Raw genomic sequence first — 27,136 nt, 5'->3', positions numbered from 1 at the left:
AAAACCCATTGTAGTTTCCTTTCGAGAGCTTGTGATGCAATCATATCCTAGAAAACAATACAATTAATAGAAATTAACATAAAATTAGTATACTTTTAATACCATTTTGTGAGCTACAGTGAAAAAAGTTACAATTTTACGGTAGAAACGTTTTCAAAATACCACAAAATGAACTCAAATAAGAAAATTGTAATTAAAATAATCACTACGGCTATAATTTTAGAAGGTTGTTTCAGGACGGTGATTATGGCAGATGTTTGTACTTCAGTGTCCATATCGGAAATGAAGTTAAATGGAATATTTTGCGTAAATAAGTATAAATTTTAGCATAACCCTAATATATTCTCGAGAACTGAACAAGTTCTTTGGGAATAAGAGATAAGCTTACTATCTTCCCCTAGGCCCTATATAAGGGGGGCGCCTGAACCGGGGGAACGTCACTCTATTGTTGTTCTTTGTGCGTCTAGTACCAGGATTTTTGAAGCGCGCTCTCTCTCTCTACGTAAGTTTATTTTGATTTTTTTTTATCGTAATTTTTTTAATAAGGTTTAAGTAAATCGGCATTAAAATGAAAGGTGTACAATACCCAGAAATTAATTTAGTTGATACCCCGGAAATGATTATAATCGACTCCCCTGAATTGATTGATATAACTGATAACGAGCTCCCGGAAGTACCCATAGTAACTTCACCCGATTCTCCAGAAATGGAAATAATAGATTTAACTGATACCCAAGACCCTACCCTTTCCTTAACTACAGTAACTGATTCGCAATTGGAACGTTTAAAAGAAATGACAATGGTACGAGATTATCTTAGAGAATATCAACTAACCCATCAAATCTGTTCGCCCCCTATCGATAATTTACCTTCACCCCTTTTAAGACCTAGTTCTATTCCACCTGACGAAGTACGTTTTTCGCCCTCGTATACGCCTATGGATGCTCCCTCACCCTTTCTAGAATCAGATGACACATGCCACTCTTTATCTTTGGAAGATAATTTTATCATGTCGTCCCTCAGTACGGACAGCATTCAGCGCTTAGCTGAGAACGTACAAGTTGCCCGACGGGACGCGGAGGAACTTGCAGCCGCAGCCGCAAGGGCAGCCGAAATGTTCGAGGAAGCTAAAGCGTTGTTAGCTGCTCGTACGGCTAGTAGTAGTAGTAGTAGTAGGCCACCTCATAATATTTCCCCTCAGCGTAATAATGACCCTATAGCGGTCGCAGGCCCCTCACGAGCTCCGCAGTATTCACCTCCATCGTCTCAGACTGCTGAGAAAAACGCGAACCCCGAGAACGCAAATTTGGCTGCCCCCACTTCGTCTCCTCCTCCTCCTCCTCCTCAAGTTGGAGGTGGGTTGGTTGACGTTCCAATAACGCCTCCGTCCTTTCCTAATTTACCAGGTTCTGTTAAAATATTGAATAATAATATCCAAAATTTCCCAAATTTTGGACTAATGGGACGGACTTTAAATGTCCGGTTAGAAAATAATATAGAAAATGGTATTTATATATTGATGGAAACCCTATTAGAGGACTGTTTGCCTTCAGATATGGTTTCGGTTTCATTCGTGAACGTCACTAACCCCGGTTTTCAAATTAACGTCAGTTTCCGGCGTCGGGACCAATTAGACTTGCAATGGTTGATGACGTATATCGATGAAAAAAGCTATAGATCCGAGAACGATGGTAGTTTTTTTGAAGGAATAGTTACGGTTACGTTTAATCGAGTCAGATTACCGCAAGGAGGAATTAGATCAGTTGGGTTAGGGATTTCCCTTGAAAAAGAGTTTTCTTTTTATAAACATTGCACGATAACGATAAATAACCAGGATAAAATTTGTTTAGCACGCGCTCTTGTAGTAGCCATAGCTCATAGAGAATACATGGAAAATAAAAATGATGGAGAACTTAAAAGAAAATATACTACTATAAGACAGTGTAGAGGAAAAAATATTGAAATGCTATTACAGACCCGCGAAGCTAGGACCCTTTTGGCTTATTCTGCATTAACAGACGAAGAATGCGCGGGTCCGGACGCTTTAACTCGGTTCCAAGAAATCTTGCCCGAATACAGTATTATCGTTTTTCGATTACGCGATCCCGTACCCTTAGTTATTTTCGGCGACGTCAAAGAAGAGAGGGAACTAGAAGGGCCTCTCCGCAAACGTCTTTATCTTCTAAATATTGACACACATTTCAACGTAATTACTAACCCTAAACCCCTTTTCGCGTTTAATTACTTTTGCGAAAAATGTTTAGTAGGTTTTAATCATCTCAGTGAGCATAAATGCATTCTTTTCTGTCACGCTTGTTGTAGAAAACAAGATTGCAGGAAGGAGGTAGATAAAATAACTTGCCAAACATGTTTAAGAGTTTTCCCTAATCAAAATTGTTACGATTACCATTTATCAGGACCCGAGCCCTTATGTAATAAAATTTACGTTTGTAATCTTTGCGGAAAATTTATCAGTATGTTTAAGCGTAAGGCAGTACACGTTTGTGGAGAGACCTATTGTCTTTCGTGTAGTGAGTTTAACCCCGCAGGGCATCTATGTTACATGCAACCTTTAAAGACCGTCCGTAAAGATTCTGCCGATAAAACTACTCGTTCTCGAATAAATAGCAATAATAAACGGGTCCACGACTCCGACAATGAAGAATCACCACTGACCAAGAGAAGTACTCCAAAAACGGAAGTCTTTGTTTTTTATGACTTGGAATGTAAACAAACAAATCGTACTGACGCCAATGCTTTGATTCACGAACCAATTTTATGCGTTTCGCAAAAAGCGTGTAAATTCTGTTTCGAAGAAAAAGATAGTCAGTACGCATGCGCTAAATGCGGTAGTGGTCCTCGGGAGAAAATATTTCTCTCAAAAGACCCCGTCGGCGACTTTCTAGAGTATCTTCGTACGCTTAACAGAGTGGCTGATAAGATAATATGTATTGCCCATAACGCTAAAGGTTACGACGCGCAATTTATAGTACGTAAAATGATCGATTTAAAGTGGACCCCTAAAGTCTTGACAGACGGGACCAAATTCATGTATGTACAGTATAAAAAATTAAAATTCTTAGATTCCTTAAATTTTATGCCCTTTGCCCTTTCTCAATTCGTTTCCACATTTGGTTTAGATAATAATTTAAATAAGGGATATTTCCCGCATTTACTGTTTAATACCGTAGACCATGAATTTGATCCAGCCCGTTCGAACGAAACCAATTACGTACTACATAATGACATGCCTCCGATGGAGGCGTACGACCCTAATCGTTTAAGCGGTAAGGCCTACGATGAATTTATCCAGTGGTATAACGATTCCCGATCCGAAGCTTGCGGAAATTCGGACCCCAACTTTAATTATTTTGATTATAAAAGAGATTTAATCCGGTACTGTCGCCAGGACGTAAACATTCTTTTGCAAGGCTGTTTATCATATCGTTCTATTTTCATGGAAAAATTCGAAATAGACCCGTTCTTAACTGCGATAACGATTGCGGGAGTATGCAGTTTTATCTTTAGGAAACACTTTTTACAGCCCGATACGATTGGTGTAGTGCCCCCTTTCGGCTATCGTATGAACTGCAACCAGAGTTTTGGAGCGATCGAATGGCTTGAATGGATGTCTCACTTACGAGGGAAGGAAATTCAGTCTGCTTTTAATGGATTTGAACCTAGAATTCTTAACATTAACGTGGACGGACTTCTCGATAACGAAGTCTTTCAATATCACGGTTGTTATTATCACGGGTGTAAAACGTGTTTTCCTATCAATAGAAACTTAGCGTTATACGGCGACCACACTCAGACCCATAATTCGCGATACGCGTCAACCATTGCTACCACTAACCGCTTGAAACAATTGGGATACACTGTCCATGAAAAATGGGAATGTACCTTCAAAGCTGAGCGGAGTACTAACTCCGTCATCGACGCATATCTTTCTACCGAAAATTTAAAATTTAAAATTAAAGAACCAATCCGCCCCCGCGAAGCCTTTTTCGGAGGACGTACGTCAGCCTTGAAATTACATCACAAGTGTAAAGAGGGGGAGGAAATTAAATACATTGATATTTGTTCACTCTATCCGTGGTGTAACAAGTATTGCAAGTTACCAGTGGGACACCCTAAAATACATGTAAAAGCTCCTTTCCCGGACATTTCTACCGTAAACGGATTAATAAAAGCCACAATGTTACCGCCTCAATCTCTCTACCATCCCGTTTTACCCCAAAGAATAGGATCGAAACTAGTGTTTGCCAACTGCCAAAAATGTAGTGAGTCTCGAAACCAGCAGGATTGTCCCCACGAAGACTCAGAACGACAAATAACTGGTACTTGGGTAGCAGATGAGGTACAGTTGGCAATCGAAATGGGTTACAAGGTCATTTCTATTCACGAAATTTGGGAATACGAGGTAGTAAAATACGACCCGATATCGAAAGAGGGCGGTCTTTTCTCCGAGTACGTCAACGCGTTTCTTAAACTCAAACAGGAATCCAGCGGCTTACCCGCGGGAATAGAGACCGATGAAGAGATTAAGAAATACGTTGACGAATATTACGAAAAGGAAGGAGTAAAACTTGATCCTACCAATATTAAAAAGAACCCTGGACTTCGTACCATCGCGAAGCTTTGTCTTAACTCTTTTTGGGGTCGTTTTGGTTTAAACCCTCGCAAAGACCAATCGGCTATTATTAGCGATCCCAAAAAGTTTTTCGATTTATTCTTAGACCCCGACATAGAAGTTAAATCGGTTATTCCCTTAAGTCAAACGCATTGCGTGATCAAGTGGGCGTTTTTGAAAGATATTGATCTTGTTTACCCAAACACGAACGTAGTAATTGCAGCCTATACGACCGCAATGGCTAGGATCAAGTTATACTCTTATTTAAGGAGATTAGGCCAGCTTACGTATTATTATGATACGGATAGTTGCATTTATCTAAAAGAACGAGATGGAATAGAGATTGATACGGGCAACTATCTCGGAGACATGACCGATGAGTTGGCAAAGTACGGAAAAGGCTCGTACATCCAAGAATTGGCAACAGGTGGCGCAAAAAATTACGCCTTTAAAGTACTGAACCCTACGACCGGTAAAGTCTCCTACGAAATGAAAGTCAAAGGGTTCCGTATAAATCAAGGCATTAAAGATTTGGTTAATATGGACACGCTTAAAAGATTAATAGGTGTCGACGGAGAAACGAACGAGCCAGTAACCGTACCCCAGCCGAGGCAGATTTTGCGTCTACCTGATCATACGGTCGTTTCCGTCGACCGTACTAAAATCTATAGACCCGTCGTAGACAAGGTACGGTTACTGGACGACTTCACTACGGTACCCTACGGCTATAAAGCGAATCTAATTGCTCCTGAGGACGGGGACGTAGAGCCCTCCAATCGCTAATTCTCGTTTAAAATTAGTCTCACCACTCTAAAGTGAATATAGGTTTCAGTCTTACGACTCTAAAGTAAATATAGTCTTGCGACTCTAATGTGAATATCAAACCTATACGGGGGTAAGGGAGGCAATAGGTTATTCGATTATATTTTTCCTCCGCTGAAGAGTCCCATAAATTTAACCGAATTTTAATTTACATTTTCATTTGTACGCTAGTACTCGAAGGGAGATAACCATGCAATTTATTCATCCGTTTAATTGCGTAACGGCAGGCCCGAGTCAGAGTGGCTAAAGCTATTTAATTGAATCTATAATTAATCACGAAGAGGAAATGTTTGTTCCGGGTTTCAAAGAAATACATTGGTATTACGGAGAATGGCAAGCTCTATACGATAAAATGAAGCACAGGGTAGTTTTTAAAGAAGGATTGCCTGTTTTATCTGATTATGACGGAAAAGATCCTATATTATTAGTTATCGACGACCAGATGAGCGAGAGTAAAGGTCAAATTGGTGATTTATTCGTGAAAGGCACCCATCACCGTTCTCTAAGCGTTATTTTTATTACACAGAACTTATTCCATCAATCAAAAGATAGCAGATCCATATCCCTGAATTCGCATTACATAATTTTATTGAAAAGTCCCCGAGACCGTCAGCAAGTGGCTTATCTCGCTAGACAAATGTTCCCTGATAAGTGGCGTTTTGTAGTTGACGCTTACGAAGACGCGACTTCGAGACCTCACGGTTACCTAGTATTCAATTTAACTCAAACTTGTCCCGAAGATCAAAGAGTCTTGACTAATATTTTACCGGGAGAAACGTGCTACGGTTATCTCCCTAAATAAATAAATAAATAGAACTTACATTTCGTAACTTCAATCAGTTATGAATCATGTCTCGTAGAGTACGTATCGAGAGAGACGCTCTCCGATATCTCGGTCGTTGCAAACCCGTTCAAAGAAAAGCCATTTTAGCTAAAGCCGACAAATCCCTCATAGACGCTATCAGTGAATGTATTCATAACACTTTAATTGGTAACGTAAAACTATCAAATACCCAAAAAACCAGGTTATCTCGTCATAAAAATACCCTTCGAAAACTAGCTAGTAAGCGGGTAGCTTGGAAAAGTAAAAAGAAATTGTTAGTTCAGTCTGGGGGCGGATTTTTCTCGTTTCTTCTACCCGTCGTTTCAACCCTTCTTGGTTCTATATTCGGTAGTAAACAATGAAACACGCCAGAAAAATGATTCTCGTCCCTAGCGGCGTTTTAAAGCCAGACCCGTTCCCGCACCCCCTCGCTCTGACAGTCTCTGAATTAGACGTTAAGATGGACCAAATATTAAATATGAAAGATATAGACGACGCCTCGAAATGGATTTTATACGAACAAGCTTTAATGACACACGGAAATCTACGTAAGCAAGCCTCGGCTCCTAAAGAAATCGAAATTGCCCCCGCATTCGACTCGCTAAGTAGGGACTGGATAGACGATTTGCCTTTGATATATTACCAAAAAGCGCAAAGCATGGTGGATCAGTTGGAAACTGTACCCGAAAGAATACGGTGGGATGAAAACGGGGAGCTCGTAATAAACGGTCGACCTATTAAAGGTTCCAATATTAGCGAAATTACCAAAGCGTATTTAAATCCTAAAACCCACCCAAAACCTATTGGATATTTCGCGTTTATTTCCAATTTAACCCAATTTAACTCTTCACCGGCTATCCAAGGCTTTCCCTCCCCGCTAGCTCCGAGAACCCGACAACGACGTTCTCCCGTTAAGCGCGAGTATCCGGTTCCTCAAAGTGGGCGTGCGCGCAGGACAGATAAGCCCCGCCCCACTCGTAGCCTTGACCGAGATCACTCCTCCTCGTCCGACTCTTCTCTTCACTCTTATAAACAAACAAGGAGTCGCGCGCAAAAGTCTAAAGTATGGGCGAAGCTATTTTAGAAAAAATATATTTTAACCCGAAGCATCCGGCTTCTTTCGGAGGCGCTGAAAGGTTATTCCAGTCCGTAAAGTCTCACGGCTTAAGTAGGGAAACTGTAGAAAAATGGTTAAGAGGAATCGACGCTTTTACGATGCATAGGCCGAAATATAAAAAGTTTCAACGAAATAAAATAGTAATTAGTAATATAAGGGAACAATACCAGGCTGATATTAACGATATGCGCTCGTTAGAGGCAGATAATGACGGATACAAATACATTTTAACAATTATAGACTGTTTTAGTAGAAAAGCGTGGGGGTTACCTCTTAAAACTAAATCGGGGAAAGAGGTTTTGAAAAATATAAAAATTGTTTTTAAAGACGGAATTCCAGATAAATTTCAATCGGACAAGGGCACGGAATTTAGGAATAAAGAAGTACAAGGATATTTCAAAAAGAATAAAGTTAAATTTTTTAGTACCGAAAATGACGAAATAAAAGCCTCTATCGTAGAAAGGTTTAATAGAACGTTAAAAACAAAAATGTATAGATATTTTACCCATCACTCCACAAATAGATATTTGGAAGTCTTACAGGACTTGGTCGAAGCGTACAATTCCTCTTATCATAGCTCAATTAAAATGGCCCCTAATGACGTTTCGGAAAATAACGTATTACGTGTGTACAATAATATCTACTCTAAATATTATGCCGAGAAACTGAAAATGAAACCGCAATTCCAAGTAGGGGATTTGGTTAGAATAAATACAACTAAAATGATATTTCAAAAGGGTTTCGAAGCTAATTATACCGAAGAAATATTTAAAGTCGTAGCTATAGTTAAAAGACATCCTCCCGTTTATAAAATAAAAGACCTATCAGAAATCGATATAAAAGGGACGTTCTATTCGAGAGAGCTTCAAAAGGTCAGTGCGCCTCGTTCGTTCAAGTTAAACAAGATTTTACGTCAGAGAACTAAAAACGGAGTAAAACAATTGTACGTTAGTTGGCTAGGATATCCTCCATCGTTTAATAGTTGGGTTAATCAAGATGACGTCTGGGATTTACATAACTCTTCCTAGTAATACTAGAGATAAGAATAAGAATAATTCAGAAAATACTCTAGCCTCGTATTCTACAACGTTGGCCAAACCCATTAGTTTACGCGGAGATTGGGAAATTGCTCTGGTAGAAATTATTTATCCTTTATCTTTTTATAACGTAAGCGAGCCAATGGGATGTGGAATAGAAATTAAGGAATTACTATCGAAACCTCCAGCCCACATAGTAGATTACAAATATACCTACGACTTCCGCGAGATACCTCAGGGCTACTACAAAAATCCTCATGAACTTTTGGCCGTACTTAATGAAAGTATTAAAAGTTTGAACCTTGATTTAAAGGAAAGCGCTAATTCAGAGTTCGATAATGATTCATTAGGAAAATTTGAATATAGTTTAGAAAGTGGACACGTACAATACACTTCCTATAGTAAACATTATTATCAACTCGAGTTAACGCCAAAGTTGAGGAAAATTTTAGGATTTAGAGATAATGTTACTGATATTACACCTAAGGTAGCATTCAGATCAGATTCCCCTATGCAATTAAACTTATTCATCCCCGATCTTATGTTCGTGTATTCCGATTTGGTAGGAAATGAAATGGTTGGGGATACATTAGCCCCCCTTTTGCGAACAATTGTTGTAGACCAAAACGCCCCCAATGGATCAACCGTTTCAAAAACTTTCGATTCTCCGCATTACCTTAAACTGAGTAGAAATTATTTTGACTGTATCGACATTAATATAAGAACTAGTTTAGGTGAATTCGTGCCATTTCAGTTTGGTTCAGTCACGTGTAAAGTACATTTACGACGAGCTCAGTAAAAAAAAAAAGAATGGCTTATCAGTACGTCGATAGAAATTGTCCCTACATGCAATATTATTTAAATCAGGCGGGGGGCGGAGTAGATTTACCTTATTTCTCTGGGTTTGCGGGACAAAAAGGACACGGAATTGGTAGCTTTTTTTCAGGGCTAGCTAGGTTTGTATTCCCATTCCTAAAACAGTCTGCCAAATACGTGGGAAAAAGGGCTCTTTCTACAGGAAAGAAAGTACTCGGAGACGTCTTGCAAGGTCAGGACTTAAAAACGTCGGCCAATAAACGAATGACAGAAACTGTGGACGAAATGGCAGCGCAAGAAGGTTCGGGTCGTCGCAAGAGAAGAAAAACTACTAAGAAAGCATTGAAGAAGAAAAAGAGTTCAGTTAAACGCCGCAAGTTCACGCGTACGGTTCGCGATATTTTTGCTCTCTAAAAAAAAATGGAAGTACTTAAAAGCGAATTAAATATTTTCAACGAACTACCAACTCAACTCAGCGTTGAAAAGGGTCAAACGGTATGGTGTAAGCCAATTTCATCTATCGACAGCAGTTCTATCATCGAATTCGTGGTACCGGGTACGGGAGACTCTTACACAGATTTGGCAATGACAATGATATATTGTAAAGTAAAAATCGTCAAAACCAACGGTGACAACTTGGATGCCGGGTCTAACGTTTCGCTCGTGAACAATTCTCTGCATTCGCTATTCAAACAATGCGAAGTGAAACTCAATGATACGACGGTTTCACCATCGGCCTCAAATTACCCCTATAGGGCCTATATCGAAACCTTGCTCAACTTTGGGTACGATGCAAAAAACACTCACCTTGCGACATCTGGATGGTACGATGACACGGCTGGAAGTATGGATCTGATAACAAACGCAGGATTCATAAAACGTCAGGTTCTAGCTGCTGAATCAAAAGAAATTGAACTTTACGGGAACATTTTTTGTGACATTTTTAATTTCAACAAATATTTAATTAATGGCGTACAACTTAAGGTTTCACTCACTAGAAATAGCGATAATTTTACCCTTTTTAGCGACACTGTCGACGCGTATAAAGTCGAATTTATAGACGCTGCTCTAATTGTACGTAAAGTTAAAATTATGCCTAAAATTTTATTAGCCCATCAGCAAGGATTATTACGTAGCAATGCCAAATATCCCTTTACTCGTACTGAAATTAAAGTTAAAACATTAGCTAGTTCTATTCAGAACGATAGTTTTGACAATATATTCTTAGGTCCGATGCCCAACAGAGTCATTATTGGTTTAGCCACCAACAAAGCGTATAAGGGCTCCGTTAAGTCTAATCCTTATAATTTTGAAAATTTCGACCTAAATTATCTGGCTCTATACGTTGATAACGAACAAATCCCTTCGAAAGCGTTGACCCCTAATTTTAATAGTAAACAATTTACGCTGGCCTATCATTCGCTATTCTCGGGATCTGGGATACTCTACCAAGACGAGGGAAACCACATTGCGTTGGCTCACTTTCCTCTAGGCTTTGCCCTATATGCTTTTGATTTAACCCCCGACAATTCGGCCAGTGACGTCACGTTTTGGAACCCCGTAAAGAGAGGGCAACTACGTTTAGATTTAGGATTTGGTACCCCTTTAAAAGATTCTACGGTCGTTATCGTGTACGCTGAATTTCAATCTTGTTTACAGATAGATAAAAATAGGAACATTATTCGAGACTATTAAAATGACTACGACAAACGTGGACTTATCTCAGGCACTGTATAAAACACCGAACTTTTTAGGCGTGTTTTCTTCAGATAATTTAAAACCCATGGTGAAATATCCGCAATCGCTTATCATTAATTTTGATAAAAGGGGAGAAACAGGTTCTCATTGGATTTGCGTCTACGTCGATGGCCGAAAACGGGGATTCTATTTTGATTCAATGGGGCTTCCCCCATTTTTACCCACAATCAGAAAATATTTAAATTCAATGTGTAAGACGTGGACATTTAGCAAAAGACGATTGCAAGGACTAACTAGTAACGTTTGCGGCGAATATTGCGTAATGTATATTTTGCATAGAACTAAAGGACAGAGTACAAAAACGTACTACCAAAAGTTTTCCAAAAATTGGGAAAAAAACGACAGCAAGATATTTTTATCTTTCGCAAATCATGCTAGAAAAATCATCACATCGAATTTAGCGAATCCATTAGCTAGAGAGAGAGGTATGGTGACTGACTGGAAAAAATCCGGTTCCAGAGGATAAAACAATATATTCCCACGCTATCTGGTATCTTTTAGAGATATGACCCGTCCTCTCTCGAAAACATGCGAGCGCTTCTATGGGCGCCAAACCTTTTACTTTCGAATAAAATAAACCATCCAAAAACAAAAAAATTAAAATAGAATCAGAAAGTATTGGTAAACTAGTTAGGACAACGTGGGTGGTTTACGCAATCTAGCATGAAAACAAAACATTGGTAGAAATATATTATTGCATTATTCCTGTACGTTCTATTTAAAGTACTTTCTAAAAGTCATTGAAATCTGTTACCGTCTTGAACCATTGAAATATGTTTTCTACCCGTCATTAACAAAATATCTTTAGTACACGCAAAATAAGATTGGTGAAAAAAAACATTGCCTTAGATAATTTAACAGGGATTTAGTTAGCTTTGGGTCTTGTAATGATAAAAAAGATTGAAATTTGACTCTGCCATTTTATTTAATAATATAAACTCATGTACGCGAGAAAAACAATTGTAAACAATTTTTCCTATGTAACTTTTTTCACTCTTAATAAATACTTTAAAAAACGTAACAAAAAAAAGACTCTTTATTGAAAATCGCTTACCCTTTTTTTTCCAGAATTTCGTTAAGTCAACCAGTCCAATGCAAGAACGTACTACAATGCGGACTCTTATCTGTAAATTTGTTAGACTTTGCACGAACCTAAACCATCTTCTCGTGACGTACGCTAAGAGGAAGATGGTGGAAATTCCCAGTCTCACGAAATTAATTATCTACGAACACTATTTAACCAATGGAAAAATTTACAGACTTTACCCACACTGAATAGATTCCACACTCAATCACTAACTTAGATTTCATCACGGAAAAGAAGGAGATAGGATATAGGGGCTAGGAAATGGTGGGGATGGAAAATGGTATAAAAAGGGAGTAAATCAATTAGAACAAATTATTCTGATCTGGACCGATGCAAAAAGAAATCAAAATGCGGTAAATATTATTTTAACATTTAAATAACTTTTGGGACAAAAAAAATTAAAGATTTTAATTTTCTTCATGTAGAATTGAAGAGATTATAAATAGAGTTTTATGGACGAGTCGAAATGACGATACTATAAAATATGAGCTTAGAATAAGGTAATAAATTAAATTTCACGAATTATATATGCTGTACTAAAGTTAAAATTTTATGTATTGTTCTGTTAGGATTGAGGAGAGAGAGGACGTAGCAGGAAATCGGATGTTCCTACAATTTGTAGAATATCAATTATACTGGGATGATAGGAGCTCCGTCCATAGTAGTAGTATTCTACTATCCATACCCATTAATATGGAATAAAAAAATTAACTTTTATCACGATTCTTTTATTTTCCTATCCAACAATAATCATTTCAGTATATATCAAACATTACAATAACAAGGATTATATGCAATTGCAATTGCTAAAATAGTGTATTCTACCGAGTTAATAGTCTCTAAGATTTCCTCCTGGGGGTTCCCCCCGAAACAGGATTAATTTTTATCAAAGTTGTATCAGAAGTAAATTAGGGGGAAGTAAGCGCAATGTATTTTCAGCTATTCTAATCTGCCTAATTTAACACGTGACGAATTTTTTATCGCTAACCGATGAGCAGTAACCTCTATTTTTGGTTACATTTTACATTCTCCCGTGACATCAATTGGTTTCAACCAATGAGAAATCAGGATTTACTTGAAGTTTCGAGTGTTATTTGATCTCTAGATATACGACTCAGCGTTCTTTTAGTTCCCGGACCTCATCGAGAAGAGACACGTAGATTTTCGCGCTCCGTACCCCACCTTCTCGACTCTATTTACAGGCAAAGGCTTAAGGATTTCCGTAAAAGTAAGTGACTTTATTATATACTGTAGAGGGAAATTAGGCCTTGTTTAAATTGAAGTAAATAGACTTAGATTCTAGTCAAATAGTCTTAGAGTCTAACCAAAATAAATAGAAAAAACATTTATTGAAATTTAGGCTTAACCAATTAGGCTTAAGAATGTTGACAATAGCTTATAGAAACTATCAGTTTACAGTATGGACATCGAAGCGTATCGACTTGAAACTTTTCGTCACTGGAGAAACCCCCACGTTACTAAGGAACAACTAGCGAAGGCTGGATTCTACTATATTCAGCGGGGCGATGAAGTACGATGTTACAAGTGCCATGGCGTATTAGAAGGATGGGAATCAGGAGACGTACCAGAATGGGAACATGCTAGATTCTTTCCACACTGTCCGTCGAGGGATAATTCACCATCGGAAAAAAAGTACCTTTCGCAAGAATGGGAGATCCCGGCACCACCAAGGGCAGCGGCACTGGAGGATGACGATTTCATATCTATTCCGGTCAGACGTGGTGAGGTAGAACTTTTATTAAAATTATTTATACAATCCGCACTTGCAGAAGGTAGTTCGTTTCAGCCCATTAAATGAAATTGTACATATTCCTTACGAAGATCGAGTTAATTTTTTTTATATTGATAAAATGCGATTTAAACGCGTTATTTATAATGTCGGTCTAATATTAGAACCTGTTTTACGCAATCATGTAATTAAAAGTAAAATAAAATTGGAAATTAATTAAATTGAAAATAACTTGTTATTATTGCCTAGAGATTAGAAATTAAGGGGTTCTGAAGCGATAAGCAAACGGGTAAAAATCTAATCTCCAGATATCTGCGCGAGGAAAACTAATTTTGGAGAATGGGGATGGGGGAAAGCAACTGGTGATTAGAAGGGGTGAAAGCAATAGGGGAAAGGAGCTGGTGAACGAGAGATAAAGTATCCAGTGAATGGGGGTTGGGGGAAAGCAACCCGTGAACGGGAGAATCTGGTGATTAGAAATTCTGGTGATTAGAAATTCTGGTGATTGAGATGGGGGCGCGGGTGGGGGAGGAACGGGATAGGCGCGGGTGAACGGCGGGAGCCAAGCTCTTTGTGTCTATCCGGTGATTGAGAATGAAATTCTCAATCACCGGATAGACACCCCCCTCTCTACTATCTGGTGTGAAAAGAGCAGAACATAATCTCAAATTTGGAGGGGATTGAAAATCATCTGATTTGTCTAGCGCTTTAAGCCATACCGCCCTTATTTGTAGATCTTTCAGAAATGAATGAAATGATATGTTTAACCCGCGACAATTATCGCACAGTCCTACAGCACACACTGCACTGCTCGCCATTTACTGTCAAATGTCAAGTGGCAATCAAAACGCTTCAATGGAAGTTCAAATCTATTAACCAAAGCCTTAAAAGCCGGCCCCTACTAGCCTAAAAACCGGAACCACACAATAAGCCTTGGCCTTATACATTAGAAATCGTGGTGAAAATGATTGTTTCCCTTATAAAATCGCATGCGTTGACCGCTGGCCTAAAGAATAGACGTAAAAAAATATTTCTACAGTAGAATAACCGATCAAAACGTTTATATAAATTAGTTATCCGAATTTATTTATGAAGAAAAGTGTCATAACAAACATTAGGCGAAAAATCGCAAAACATAGTGGGACTGAGCGTGCGCCTAAATTCCCTCGCTCATTGGTTGGTGTTATAAAAGTTGAAAGAGGCTTCTCATTGGACGCTCGTACAGCGGCGAAATACACAAATTTTCGATAACATTTTGGGTCGACGCGTTAGGCCCGAATTTCTCTAATTTTTTATTTTTTACCTCTCCGAGGGGACAAAGTTCCCTAGGAGGGGTTATACAATCACTGTGTCTGTCTGTCTGTCTGTCAGGCCTGCGAAAGCGTTCGCCTTTTCGGGGCAAAGGGTAATCACTGCGTACGCAATTTCTTGGCTCACTGCGTTCGCAGTTTCTCGAAGGGTTGACGGTGAGCGTTAACGGATAGTTTTGCGGTTGGGTGGGTCTTTTTTCGTCAACGCTCACCGTCGCGACAGTTTTAACTCAGTTTGATTGGATATTTCGTTATTGTAATGTTTATATGTAGGTTGTGAATATTGAGTTCGTGTTGTGTTATAACATTATCACTTTCAGCCAAATTGACTACCGTCGTATCTAGCTCGGTCACGCCGCGTGTGGCAAAAACCTTAGCTTAGATCCCCATTGAGTGATGATATTGACTTCGACAATGTTATCGATGATTTTTTTCTCAGAAAGGCAAGGAAAATAAGTGTAGAATGTAAAAATTAAATTTTTACTTGAAAAATAAGCATGCTTTTAATTTATTTATTTCACAATACGGCATCGGGATATAACCGTGCAGAAGACTCGTTCTTTTCCATTTACAAACGTGGATACCTAATGTGATACCTCTAACGCTTCTCGGCTTGAAACTGTACATGCCCATAAAATTCGACAATGAAACTTCTCTGAATTGAAGAAGAGCCACTACGTCGAATCAAACGGAAATCGAGAAAGTCGTTCTCGATCAAACTCACCATTTAAGTGAATGCGGGAAGTTTCAAATTAATCACCGTTATGGCTTTCTTCCTTTTAGAAGGTCTCGTGTACTGTACTTTTCTTTTCCCGTTGCTGTACCGTTAGAAAATCGTGGACACCAAAATAAGAACAGCCTTGAAAACTATCGAAACTGGGCTTGAAAAACCTGCCAAATACAAAGGACGAGTCCTGGGACCGCCCCGGATGGCAAAAGGCCTAGCTACGCCACTCTGGACATTAAGAAAGCAAAGTCACAATCCTTACGGATTATAAATCATAGGATTGATCTAGGATTCGCTGTAGACTACTTTCTTGGAACATCAACAATATCCTTGTGGTTGAATCGCTTTCCAAAACTTAAAGATTTCTAGTACATTTTGAATTTTAAACTCTGTTATGGTTTAAATCGTGTTAAACATCAAGAAACATTATCGAATTTTTGGGACTTCACATCGATGGCGAAAACGAACATGCATGTAATCAGCGTAGGTGAAATATTTCGCTTTAAACACGAAGAAGTTGGTGTCGCAGCTGCGTTGTTCAGTTTCCCAACGTTTTAGATATTTGCTTCGATGATATAGGGTAGATGGAAATCGAAAATGGGATAACGACATTTTCTCAAGAGTGAAAAAGCTGCCAGTTCAGCCATCAACGCAACCCTCGACAACCCGCGAACACCAATTGCTTGACTATTTATTCGATATCATCTCTGTTCTATAGCGAACTAAAGTGGTGAGTAGACGTTTGCTCTTACCTTTCAATAATTAACTTCGTATTTCCTGTAGAAATACGTTTTTTGCCCTAAAAACTTGTATTTCATATATACAAAATTTTTTAATTCGAATTTCTAAAATTTGAAGTTTAAACAGTCATGTATTTATACTGACGACGATTTTAAGCATTCCACCCAATCCCCCTCAAGTCCGCTATCTCATTGGCCTTCCGACACCATTGAAGCGCACTCCGGTGACGGGGTTCTTTCCCCCTTTTGTGTCGTGTGAAGAATCGACCATAGTCATTGTCCATAGAAGTAGGAAATAAGATCTTGGTTTAAATCCCAAATGAATGAATTAGTTAGTAACCTATTATTTCTCGCGGTCTTAACATAACGGTGTGAATTTAAGACCATTCAAACAAATTGCTGTGCTGCTGCTACAGCATTGTTTGGTCAGGTAGGCCCATTAAATGTGGCACCTATTTCTTGAAGGCCTCATAGGGTGGGCTATGGTACCCCGCTGAAGAAAGCGTGTCTAATTGGCAGGGCTCCGAAGTGGTATTTAACAGGTGGTAAATAATTGTAAATAACGTTATTGTGTAAAATGGAAAAAATTGTAAATAATGATAGATAATTTATTTCCATGTATTATTTACAGTATTTAAAACTTAAACCTATATTTATGGAAATAAAACTATTAATATTTAGAACAGACTGGTAGAGTACTGATAATTACGTTTAAGATCTTCTAAAGTTGATATATTCCGATATTTTAATTATTTTCTTGATTTCATTTAGCATACAACATAAACTAATGTTTACCATTATTTCCATTATTTATCATTTATACCGTTTTTACATAATTTGCATGTTAACCATATTTCCATTATTTACCATATTTACCTTATTTACCATTATTTACCACATTGACTGGTGGTGTGTACAATATTAGAACACTGCTAATTGAATTTCTGAAAATTAATCTTTGGTTTCTACGGTCTCAAAAACCCTAAAATTAAAACTAAGCAATAACGAAATTATTTACATGTATACCAAGAACGTATTTATTTAAACAAATATACATTTATGTTAATTTTGGAATTCAACAGGAGTGAAAGCCACAACTGATTTTTTACATAGATTTTATATAAGTAGGTTTGAAATAACGACCATTCCCAAAATTTCGGTTCTATTAGGGTTAATGTTAGGTCAGTCAATATTTCTTACCAGGAAATCATACCTCTAACTTGGAATGGTTATAATAATAATAATTATCTAGGCTAATACCCTAAGCAACACCACAGGCCCAAGTCAGCTCGCGACTTTTAATGCCTTATTTACCGGTGGCTGGGTTACAATGCCGATTTCCGTCTCTATCTAGGGGACCGTTTTTTCCCATCATTTTGACGTCAGAGCATAATTGTTTTCTCTTGCGATTTTCATTGGCTTAAAAATATCCTTCCAAAAATATCCTGGACCCCCCAATTACCTAGTAAAGTCGTCTGCTAGATAATCAGGACAAACCTAACCCTAAATTTCGAAATGGCCGGGGAGTCAAACAACAAATAACTACAGTTGAAAAAACGGGAGGTTGCGTGGGGTAAAACCCCTAAAGAAGGAAGACGCTTGCGGGGGACGAATTTTTCTCATACACGTTACCGAAAACGGTCCCCGAGATCTGACTGTGGGGAATACGTCCGGATAACCATTCCAAGTTCGAAGTATGGATTCCTGGTCTTACAAAGTTGCTTATTTGCCCATTTAAGTTGTGTATGCTGATTTTCGCCATGAAATACACATAGATTTCCAAAATTAAGTTCATTTTACGTGAAACTTTGCTATGTTTAAAGTCGTATGTAAAAATTAAATTTTAAATGAGGTATTTAGCCAATTCGCGAGATATTTAAAAGGGCTCCAAAGTTCGGTGGCAAAAAAGAAAGAAAATTGAGCATGCATTTCCCCCAATCCATCACTCGGCCTTGGCAGAGGCGGGCAGAGCCAACCGTAAATTTCGCACTTTACTGACTTTACACATTTTGCCACCGAACTTTGGAGCCCCTTTAATTCAGAGCTTGAAATGCCCAAATATTTTCTATTTATAAACTATATAGAAATAGAGGATTTTTATCCTTCATTTTCCATCTGGTTATTATTTTATTTACTTTTTGTGTAGTAATAAACTCTTAGTTTGTTAATAGAGAGGTGATTTAAAATTAGCTAATTTTCTAATATCGGTATCGGCCAATATCGGCTTAAACGAAGCCAATATTGGCAGATACCGGTATAAAAAATATTTTCAGGAAAAAATTAATAATATGAAAATTCTCGATTAACTAACTATTCGATTTGTTATAGAAAATATGTATCACGTAAAATGAATAGAAACATATTCGGATATGCTCTTGTAAACTTTTATTGAAAAATTAGAATAAAATGGTATGTCAGTGCACTGAATCGTCTTATATAATTATTTTATCATATACAATACTGTTATGATAAATAACTTTGTTAATGTCGGTCGATATAACGGCTGTACCCATATCGGTGTGTCCCTAATTAAAATATTGTTCCGGGTGCACCGGCTGTTTTAGATAGCGTTCTATTGTATTTTTCTGTGTGGTAAAATTACTTTTAGGCTGTCATGCTTAGTGAAAGGACAGGGTATTTAAAATATTGTTCGTTAATTGATAAAGTACTCCTTTTGGTAAAAAAAAACGATTTTCGTTATTAAATATTAAAGATATTTTATATTAATTACTTTTTATACATTCATCCGTGATTACAAGGTTTTACGTATTGTGACTAATCTTACTGTAGTTTTGTAGAACTGGATTTTTTAATTTTCTTTTACAATAATCTAATTGAAATCAAAATATTTTTTTCGTTTCCTACCTTGGAATTCTACGAATAAATGAATGATAGCTTTAAGAAGCAACTCTACTTCTTAAAGAATGTATAGATATTCAAAATTTTAAACGTTCTAATCATAGTTTTAATTAAATCAAATTAAACTTTATTTTAAAAAATCCTAATATTTAGCTAAATGTTGCGTTAAAAACCAATTAAGAAGGCTCCAATGAGAAAATGGTACAAACTCAATACCTTAAAACAGCCTTGAGCTACTTCGGCTGTCCTTCAACAAAAGTTAAGTGTATAACTTTTGGTATATTCCCCTTTACCACTATCCCCCTATTTGGCTTTCCTTTGCTACGCAATGAGTTTTTATTTTTTAATGATTAGGTTTAGCTTCTGTTTTCGGTACTGATGATCCCCAAATGAAACTGGTCTACCGTTGGGAATTCTGACTATTTTATATACTAATTAGTTTTTGACTCGAAGACCTATTGGTCCGAGTAATTCGTACGTTTTGTAATTTCTTTAAATTCGTTGACTGTTAAGCTTTTTTCACCCCTTTGCATTATGGAGTTTTCTACCTTTTCACGGATTTCAATGTTTTGACATCCTGGCTAGATATTCGGAACCGAAATGCTGCTACTCGCAATTATTGCGTACTTGATGTTCGGGATGCGGTCTACCTGTTTGGCAGAGGACGAAGGATATGTTTGTGACGACGAAGATGCGAAATCAACGATGACGTTCATCAACGAAGAATGCCGTGAGTGTTTATAAAATTGGGTGCTTGTTCGTAGGCATACTTCGTAGCTAAGTACCGCCCTAAAACGTCCGTGATGACATTATTTCACGTGACATATCACGAGACAAAAGGAAACCCGAAACTGCCAAATTATCACGAGACCATCATGGGGGTCTTAATGGCATGGCCGACCTAAACGCGTTACCATGGGACGAACACAAGCCATGAGTAATATAAGAATAGATGAAATCGCGTGAGGCAATAGCACCATAATTTATTTTTTACAATCTGGAAAATAATCGTTATAGGTGGCTTCAGTTACTTCTCCGAAAATTAAATCTGATTCCAAAATTAAATTGTGTAGATCGAAAATCGGCTTTTTAGAGATGAGTTCGAAACACAAACAGACGATGTTAAGGCAAAATAGGTAGTCCTTAATTTCCTAAATCCCTTAGCTTGCCGGGCCTAAATGTTGCGTTAATAATTCAACCGAACTTTTTAGTCTGGACCGACCGGTCTTAAATTGTTACTATTGTACAAATGCCGGGGGGGGGGGGGGAAAGAAATAACCATTTAATTTTTTACAGCTCTTTTCAATACAGTGGATTGTCTGGTTACTTTTTCGAAATGTATATTGGATAACAAAATTCAAAACTTTGTGAGTTCTATTTTAAAATTTAATTTTTTTCGAACAATTTTAATTTACATATGTACCAATAAAAATACCTTTATATTATTTGGACATAAGCCTTCCGTTGATTAGTCGTCCAGAGTAATTGACACTCGTATATCATTTTTAATCTTTTTTAGTTAAAATACAAAATACCATTTCATGCGTTCAAATTAACCTAATTATTTAATAATACACCCGTATTCAATATTTGCGTTGTTATTATTTTTTTCAGGCAGCAATAGCAAGGTGCAATGCATTTTTCGCCCCAACTAACGTCTCCGATCTTCAAACACTGTTGTGCCACGTGTGCGAAGGTACAACCAGCCCAGGACAACCACCGGTGAGTTTCAGAATTAGCTGGTTTTTCCGCCCTTACAAGTGAATGATTCAGAACGCTACTCTGATGATTCCATTTCTGTTTAGTTCATACTTTTAACGAAAAGTTAAATCTACTTAGCACGTTCGTACAGGCATTAGAAGAATTATGTTCCAATGAAAATCCACTGAGCCTGTCGACTAAACAGCACGGGTAAAAACTAAAAGCAAATAGCTACGCCACTGAAACGCATTTCGAGGTTCGAGCAAGCATCGAAACTTGACCTTTGGGACTATATGGAAATAACATCAAGAATGCTAGGCGGAAAATATGGTTTGAGTCTATTTGATCGATTCCCAAATGATCGAACGGGTCCCATTTGATCGAATTTCATTTGATCGAATGGCATTTGATCGAACGAAATTTGATCGAAAGCTACTGTAGGGTAAAACTACTAGTTTTTGGGAGTAAATCGAAAAGGCAACATCTAGTCAGAATGAGATACAGTAGACTTTAATGCAGAAAAAAAAAACCTGAGCGCAGTGACGTAGAAAACAAAATATTCTCCGACATAATTAATAGAAAGACCTATTTAAAAAACGAACTCTATACCTAATTTTTAGCAATAGAAGGGCCGTGAACGTGGTCAGACAATTCGTATACAACGGTGCATACGCGCCTACGGCGCGCGTACATCAACCTAACCTAACCAAACCTAACCTGACCCTATTTATATATATAAAAAACAACGGGCCGTTATCGTCGATGTCATAAAAAATTCCATTATATAGTGTATAAAGTAAAAATCTCTTCATCTTTTGGCTTAATACAGTTAAAGCAATGAATTATTCCATCATTATTCCTTCTGCACTTAAGCAATGAATTATTCCATCATTATTCCTTCTGCACTTAAGCAATGAATTATTCCATCATTATTCCTTCTGCACTTAAGCAATGAATTATTCCATCATTATTCCTTCTGCACTTAAGCAATGAATTATTCCATCATTATTCCTTCTGCACTTAAGCAATGAATTATTCCATCATTATTCCTTCTGCACTTAAGCAATGAATTATTCCATCATTATTCCTTCTGCACTTAAGCAATGAATTATTCCATCATTATTCCTTCTGCACTTAAGCAATGAATTATTCCATCATTATTCCTTCTGCACTTAAGCAATGAATTATTCCATCATTATTCCTTCTGCACTTAAGCAATGAATTATTCCATCATTATTCCTTCTGCACTTAAGCAATGAATTATTCCATCATTATTCCTTCTGCACTTAAGCAATGAATTATTCCATCATTATTCCTTCTGCACTTAAGCAATGAATTATTCCATCATTATTCCTTCTGCACTTGATATTGACATTCGCTAAAATCAAAACATACCAACTGGTACTATAAATACTTTTGAATTCGATCAAATAGTATTCGATCATTTGAAGGTTCGATCTTATGAAACAAAGGACAAATGGGATGCGATCAAATGGAATTTCGATCAATTGCAACGTATAATGATCGACTGTCGATCACATATTTTTCGATCAAATGGACCAACACCGAAAATATTATATACTCGTGGAGCTGAAATTAATAAATACAGACTGCGACTATTAAATTAATAAATACTCGTGAAGCTGAAATTTATAAATACTCGTGAGGCTGAAATTTATAAATACTCGTGAGGCTGAAATTAATAAATACAGACTGTGACTATTAAATTATTAAATACTCGTGAGGCTGAAATTTATAAATACTCGTGAGGCTGAAATTTATAAATACAGATTGCGAATATAAAATTTAATTGAAACAAAAATATTGAGACGTGGTTACATAATGAGTCAGTTTTAAGACATCAATAAGATTCCAATGATAATGAGCAACTCCAACAATCGTTTTTAAATCATTTTTTTAATTAGTTAGTGTAGGGAGCTGTTGGCTCGTGTGGCATGAAGGGCTTGCCACCACCCTCCTACGCATTGTAACCCGGCCACATGGATTAACGGCTTTAAAAGTCGCTTGATGACTTAGGCCTAAGGTTGTGCGGATTATTATTATTATTAATTATACACAAAGTAGTATTCTTCTATGGTATTTATTTATATTCAACCTCTTTACAGTGGCGTAGCTAGCATGGGTGACACCCGGGGCGGATATCATAGCATGGGGTCACACATGGGGCGGATATCCTGGTGTGCTACCTACTAGTCTTTAGTTTGTGTAAGTTTTTATTTTTTCACGGTCGGGTGGCACGTGGGGCGGGCCGCCCCACATTACAACGCCACTGCCTCTTTAAGTACAAAAAGCATATTCTTGATTTACCGTTATAGCATGCTTTCGAGCTATATTCGTTTCATATTTCCGATCAGTTATGATTTGGAAATGGAAAAGGAACGAAGCAAATACCAAATTAGAAATAATTTACAATTATTGTCGAGAGAGTGTTCGAGGGCACGGGTGAACAGGGTTTTGATAACAATCTTCGAACTAAAATGAAAGTCTAATACCAATGCAAATAGTCCATGCCTCGCTAAATTTCCTTTATTACCTCCGGTCAAGAATTGACCAATTCGACCAATTCATCACTTTGTAAATGTGTTCGATATAAATTTGGAACATTCTTCGGGTTCTGTACGTTCTAGAAAGCGATGAACTTAAACAAAAATCAATTTTACAAACTTCGCATTCACAAATTTTCAATTTAAGGATGGATTTCAAATTCTGTGTTGCATAAAGTATTTCGAGCTAATGGGTACAGACATCAGTAAGCCCCTGAGAGATCAAATAACAAGCGTAAGTATATTTTTTATTACTTCTTATTCTAAGAATATTCTGGTACATTTAAATTATTCCAATTAAGTAACTTAAACATTTCGTACTTTATTGCACATAAAAGGTTGCAAAGAATATGTGATTGAGCTGACCAATCAAGAAAATCCCTTATGTACTTGATTTAAATTAGTAGATATTGACAAAAGAAGGTTTTAAATAATATTGTTAAGTTTTCTAATTGGTGAATTTACACCAACGTTACTGTATTAATTTTAAAACTAAATCAAATCAATGGTCATGTAGAAAGAATGAGACCTAGCCGTGAACCCGGAAAAATGCACGGTGGATTTTTAGTATTTTTAGTACTACGACACACAAGTAAGTGACTACCCGAGGTGTAACACACTGATTTTGTTCAAACTTGGGGGTTAAGTAGGCCTTAATGACTCAAAAGGAAACGTTTCAACGGGCATTAGTTTTGCCCAGGCAACCGAAAATATTTTTGACAACACAAAATGGAAAATTCCTTACTCAAAAAACATGGGATTTTGAAAATTTCTAAAATGCGAAAACAAGAATTTTTTTTTGAAAATTGACGAATTGATCCCTTTTTTCTAGTTTTTTGCATTTTAAATTTTTTATTTTTTTGGAAATCCCATGTTATTTTCGGTTAGGAATTTTCCATTTTGTGTTGTCAAAAACATTTTCGGTTGCCATGGCAAAACTAATGCCCGTTGAAACTTTTCCTTTTAGCAATTTTCTTTATTCAGTAAGGCCTACTTAACCCTTGAGTTTGAACAAAATCGGTGTGTTACACCTTGGGTAGTCTCCTTGTCAGTGCTGTATGAACCCATGGTAGGGCCCCTAGGCGTAGAGTTTCTTTGGGCCCCTGGAACTCCAACTACCCCTATAGTGGTACATAAAAATAATAATCAGCTAGTCTTATACCCAAGTCACCACATCAAGCGACTTTTATTGCCTTTAATTCAGGTGAATGGGTGAAATGGCATAAGAGGGTGCCCGTTGACATCCCCCTCCCCCTTGTGGTACATGGGCCCCTGTTTTGGTGGGCTACTAAGCTTCAGCGTAGGCCGCCTTATGGTTAATGCGGCTCTGCTACGGCTTGGGTGGGTCCTAGGTTTTGCGAGGCCCATACGTTCCATTAATTTATATACGTTTAGAATGTACTCTGTTTGACTATAAACTAAACAAATATGTAGTATTGATAGTAAGGGTAATTGTACTGACAAGTGAGTGGGTATTTTCTAAATCTAATGCGTTTTTCATACTACGGGTGGGCATTTCCAACTATAGCTGCATGGGCATTTTTCAAATTTGAGCCGAAAAGGGAGTTTTAGACTATCGTATATTTGGTTAAATCATGAGCTTGAGCTGAGTTTATTAAAAATATTTTAAAACCAGTGAGCCAGAACTGACCCCAACAAATGTTTTTGCCTTATATAAGAGCCGAGCCGAGACTCTAAATGATCTTGAGAGGAGACTGAGTCTTGCTTTAGTTTTCCTAATTTCCTGAGCCTTGTGCGATCCGGTGAGCTATGTTGGTTGGTAAGACGAACCTGAGCTGAGTACATCCGTGTTAGTTTAAAAGTTTGGTTTAAAATCAATTGTTAAATCTCGGTATTCACAGCTTTAAAAATTTTAATAATAATTATAATAATCAGCTAGGCTAATACCCAAGGCACCACCTTAGACCCAAGTCATCTAACGACTTCTAATGCCTTAAACAGGTGGCCGGGTTACAATGCGTAGGAGGGTGTTGTCAAGCCCTTCATGCCACGCGAGCCAACAGCTCCCTACAGTATTTTTTTACAGAAAAGCAAACTGAAGAGCTCGGGAAAACACCTTTTACCAGTGGGGAGAGATCTTGCAAACTCAGCGCCGAAGGAGCTGTTTGTAGCCTGTTTCGAGTTTTCACAAGAGCCGAAAGTGCTTACCACTCCGCCACCCCACATATTTCAAAATATAATGTTGCTTTATGTATAATATCCATGTGTTTTTGTGGTGTTAACAAGTATATATTCTATTTTCGTTTACCTAAATGTCGGACTTACCCTATTGTTGAACATCAAAATCCTTATGGAAAATTAAAATTGGGAAACCCGATTGAAAATATAAAACTTTAAATATGAAAGCTCATTTTAAAGAAATTCTGTTGTATTTTTCGCGTATATTTTAGGATTGTAGATCAACAGTAAATCAGACTGCGGCTTGTCTAGCAACACAAGAAAGAAAAAACACTTGCAGTTCACTGTACAAAACATGATCGCAATATAATTGATGATCATATAAATAAACAAAATTTGAAATCAAAGTATTGATATTACTATAGATCAGAATCTATCTAAGAAATAATTCTATTTCCAACTGCAAAAGCGTACATCCCATCACTATTCAAAATGTACGGCATTTATCACTTCACTTATCAATGGTAATGCCAATATTATTTTACATAGGAATATTTAAATAATTGTAAAGCACATTTTCACGATGAAATAGTTTAAACAAATCAATATATGTTGTATTCGTTATCTTCTCCAAAAATTACATGTATTTTTGAAAGTTGGCTCCTATTCTAAATTCATCCCTGTTTGCAATTCGGAAAAATTTCAACCGGGCTGAATTATTACATGTACCTTTACTTATTAAGTTACTAGACTACTTTCGATGTCAAATATTATTTATATTCACGGAAATATTTGTTTTTAATTATGTGTGTGAACTTTACTTTTTTAAATTTATTGAGCTAAATCAGCTTGTACCTGGAATGCATTCAGGCACTGAGAACGTGGTGTTATTTTTGTGTTTTATGGTCATTCTCAAATTTAATGATACAGTTTTGTTTAAAATGGAAAAAGATTCATCTTCCAAGTTGAAACTTTTCGTCCAGCAGCAAGTCTCATTAAATATTATAACTCTGAGTCACTGCCGTCAAACCGTTTGATTGAACGACGTCAACAACTTTCAGCTGAAGTCTCACTTACGCATGTACCTATTAGATCAGTTTCATCAGCTTATTTTTCAAATATTTTCAACTGTTTCGAATAAAAATAAATATGTTAAAAGTAGTAAACATGAAAAATTATGGCGAAACCTTTGGTACAACTCGATTGCTAAGTCATGGAAATTTTTATTGTAGATGTATGAAATAGTGCCCAAG

General features: G+C 37.2%; 1 protein-coding gene across 1 annotated transcript; it reads left to right on the top strand.

Moving 5' to 3' along the window:
• Positions 1–16,529: 16,529 nt before the first annotated feature.
• LOC149955591 (uncharacterized) lies at positions 16,530–26,242 on the top strand. The gene is made up of 6 exons (XM_090166700.1): positions 16,530–16,610; positions 20,065–20,209; positions 20,776–20,846; positions 21,094–21,201; positions 23,893–23,979; positions 26,156–26,242. Exons 2-6 carry the CDS (start codon positions 20,080–20,082, stop codon positions 26,240–26,242), a joined length of 483 nt encoding a protein of 160 aa, XP_090022826.1. The 5' UTR covers positions 16,530–16,610; positions 20,065–20,079.
• The last annotated feature ends 894 nt before the right edge of the window (positions 26,243–27,136 follow it).

This window comes from Leiobunum rupestre, chromosome 2, assembly GCF_980474605.1.
Source record: "Leiobunum rupestre chromosome 2, qqLeiRupe1.1.hap1, whole genome shotgun sequence".
In the NCBI taxonomy this organism is placed as follows: Eukaryota; Metazoa; Arthropoda; class Arachnida; order Opiliones; family Sclerosomatidae; genus Leiobunum; species Leiobunum rupestre.
This window is presented reverse-complemented; position numbering and strand designations above follow the sequence as displayed.

Coding starts and splice junctions, on each gene's coding strand:
- LOC149955591 (XM_090166700.1), top strand. CDS start 20,080: ATGCTGCTACTCGCAATTATTGCGTACTTGATGTTCGGGATGCGGTCT. Junction 21,202..23,892: donor CCAGCCCAGGACAACCACCG/GTGAGTTTCAGA, acceptor TTTCAATTTAAG/GATGGATTTCAAATTCTGTG. Junction 23,980..26,155: donor TGAGAGATCAAATAACAAGC/GTAAGTATATTT, acceptor CGTATATTTTAG/GATTGTAGATCAACAGTAAA.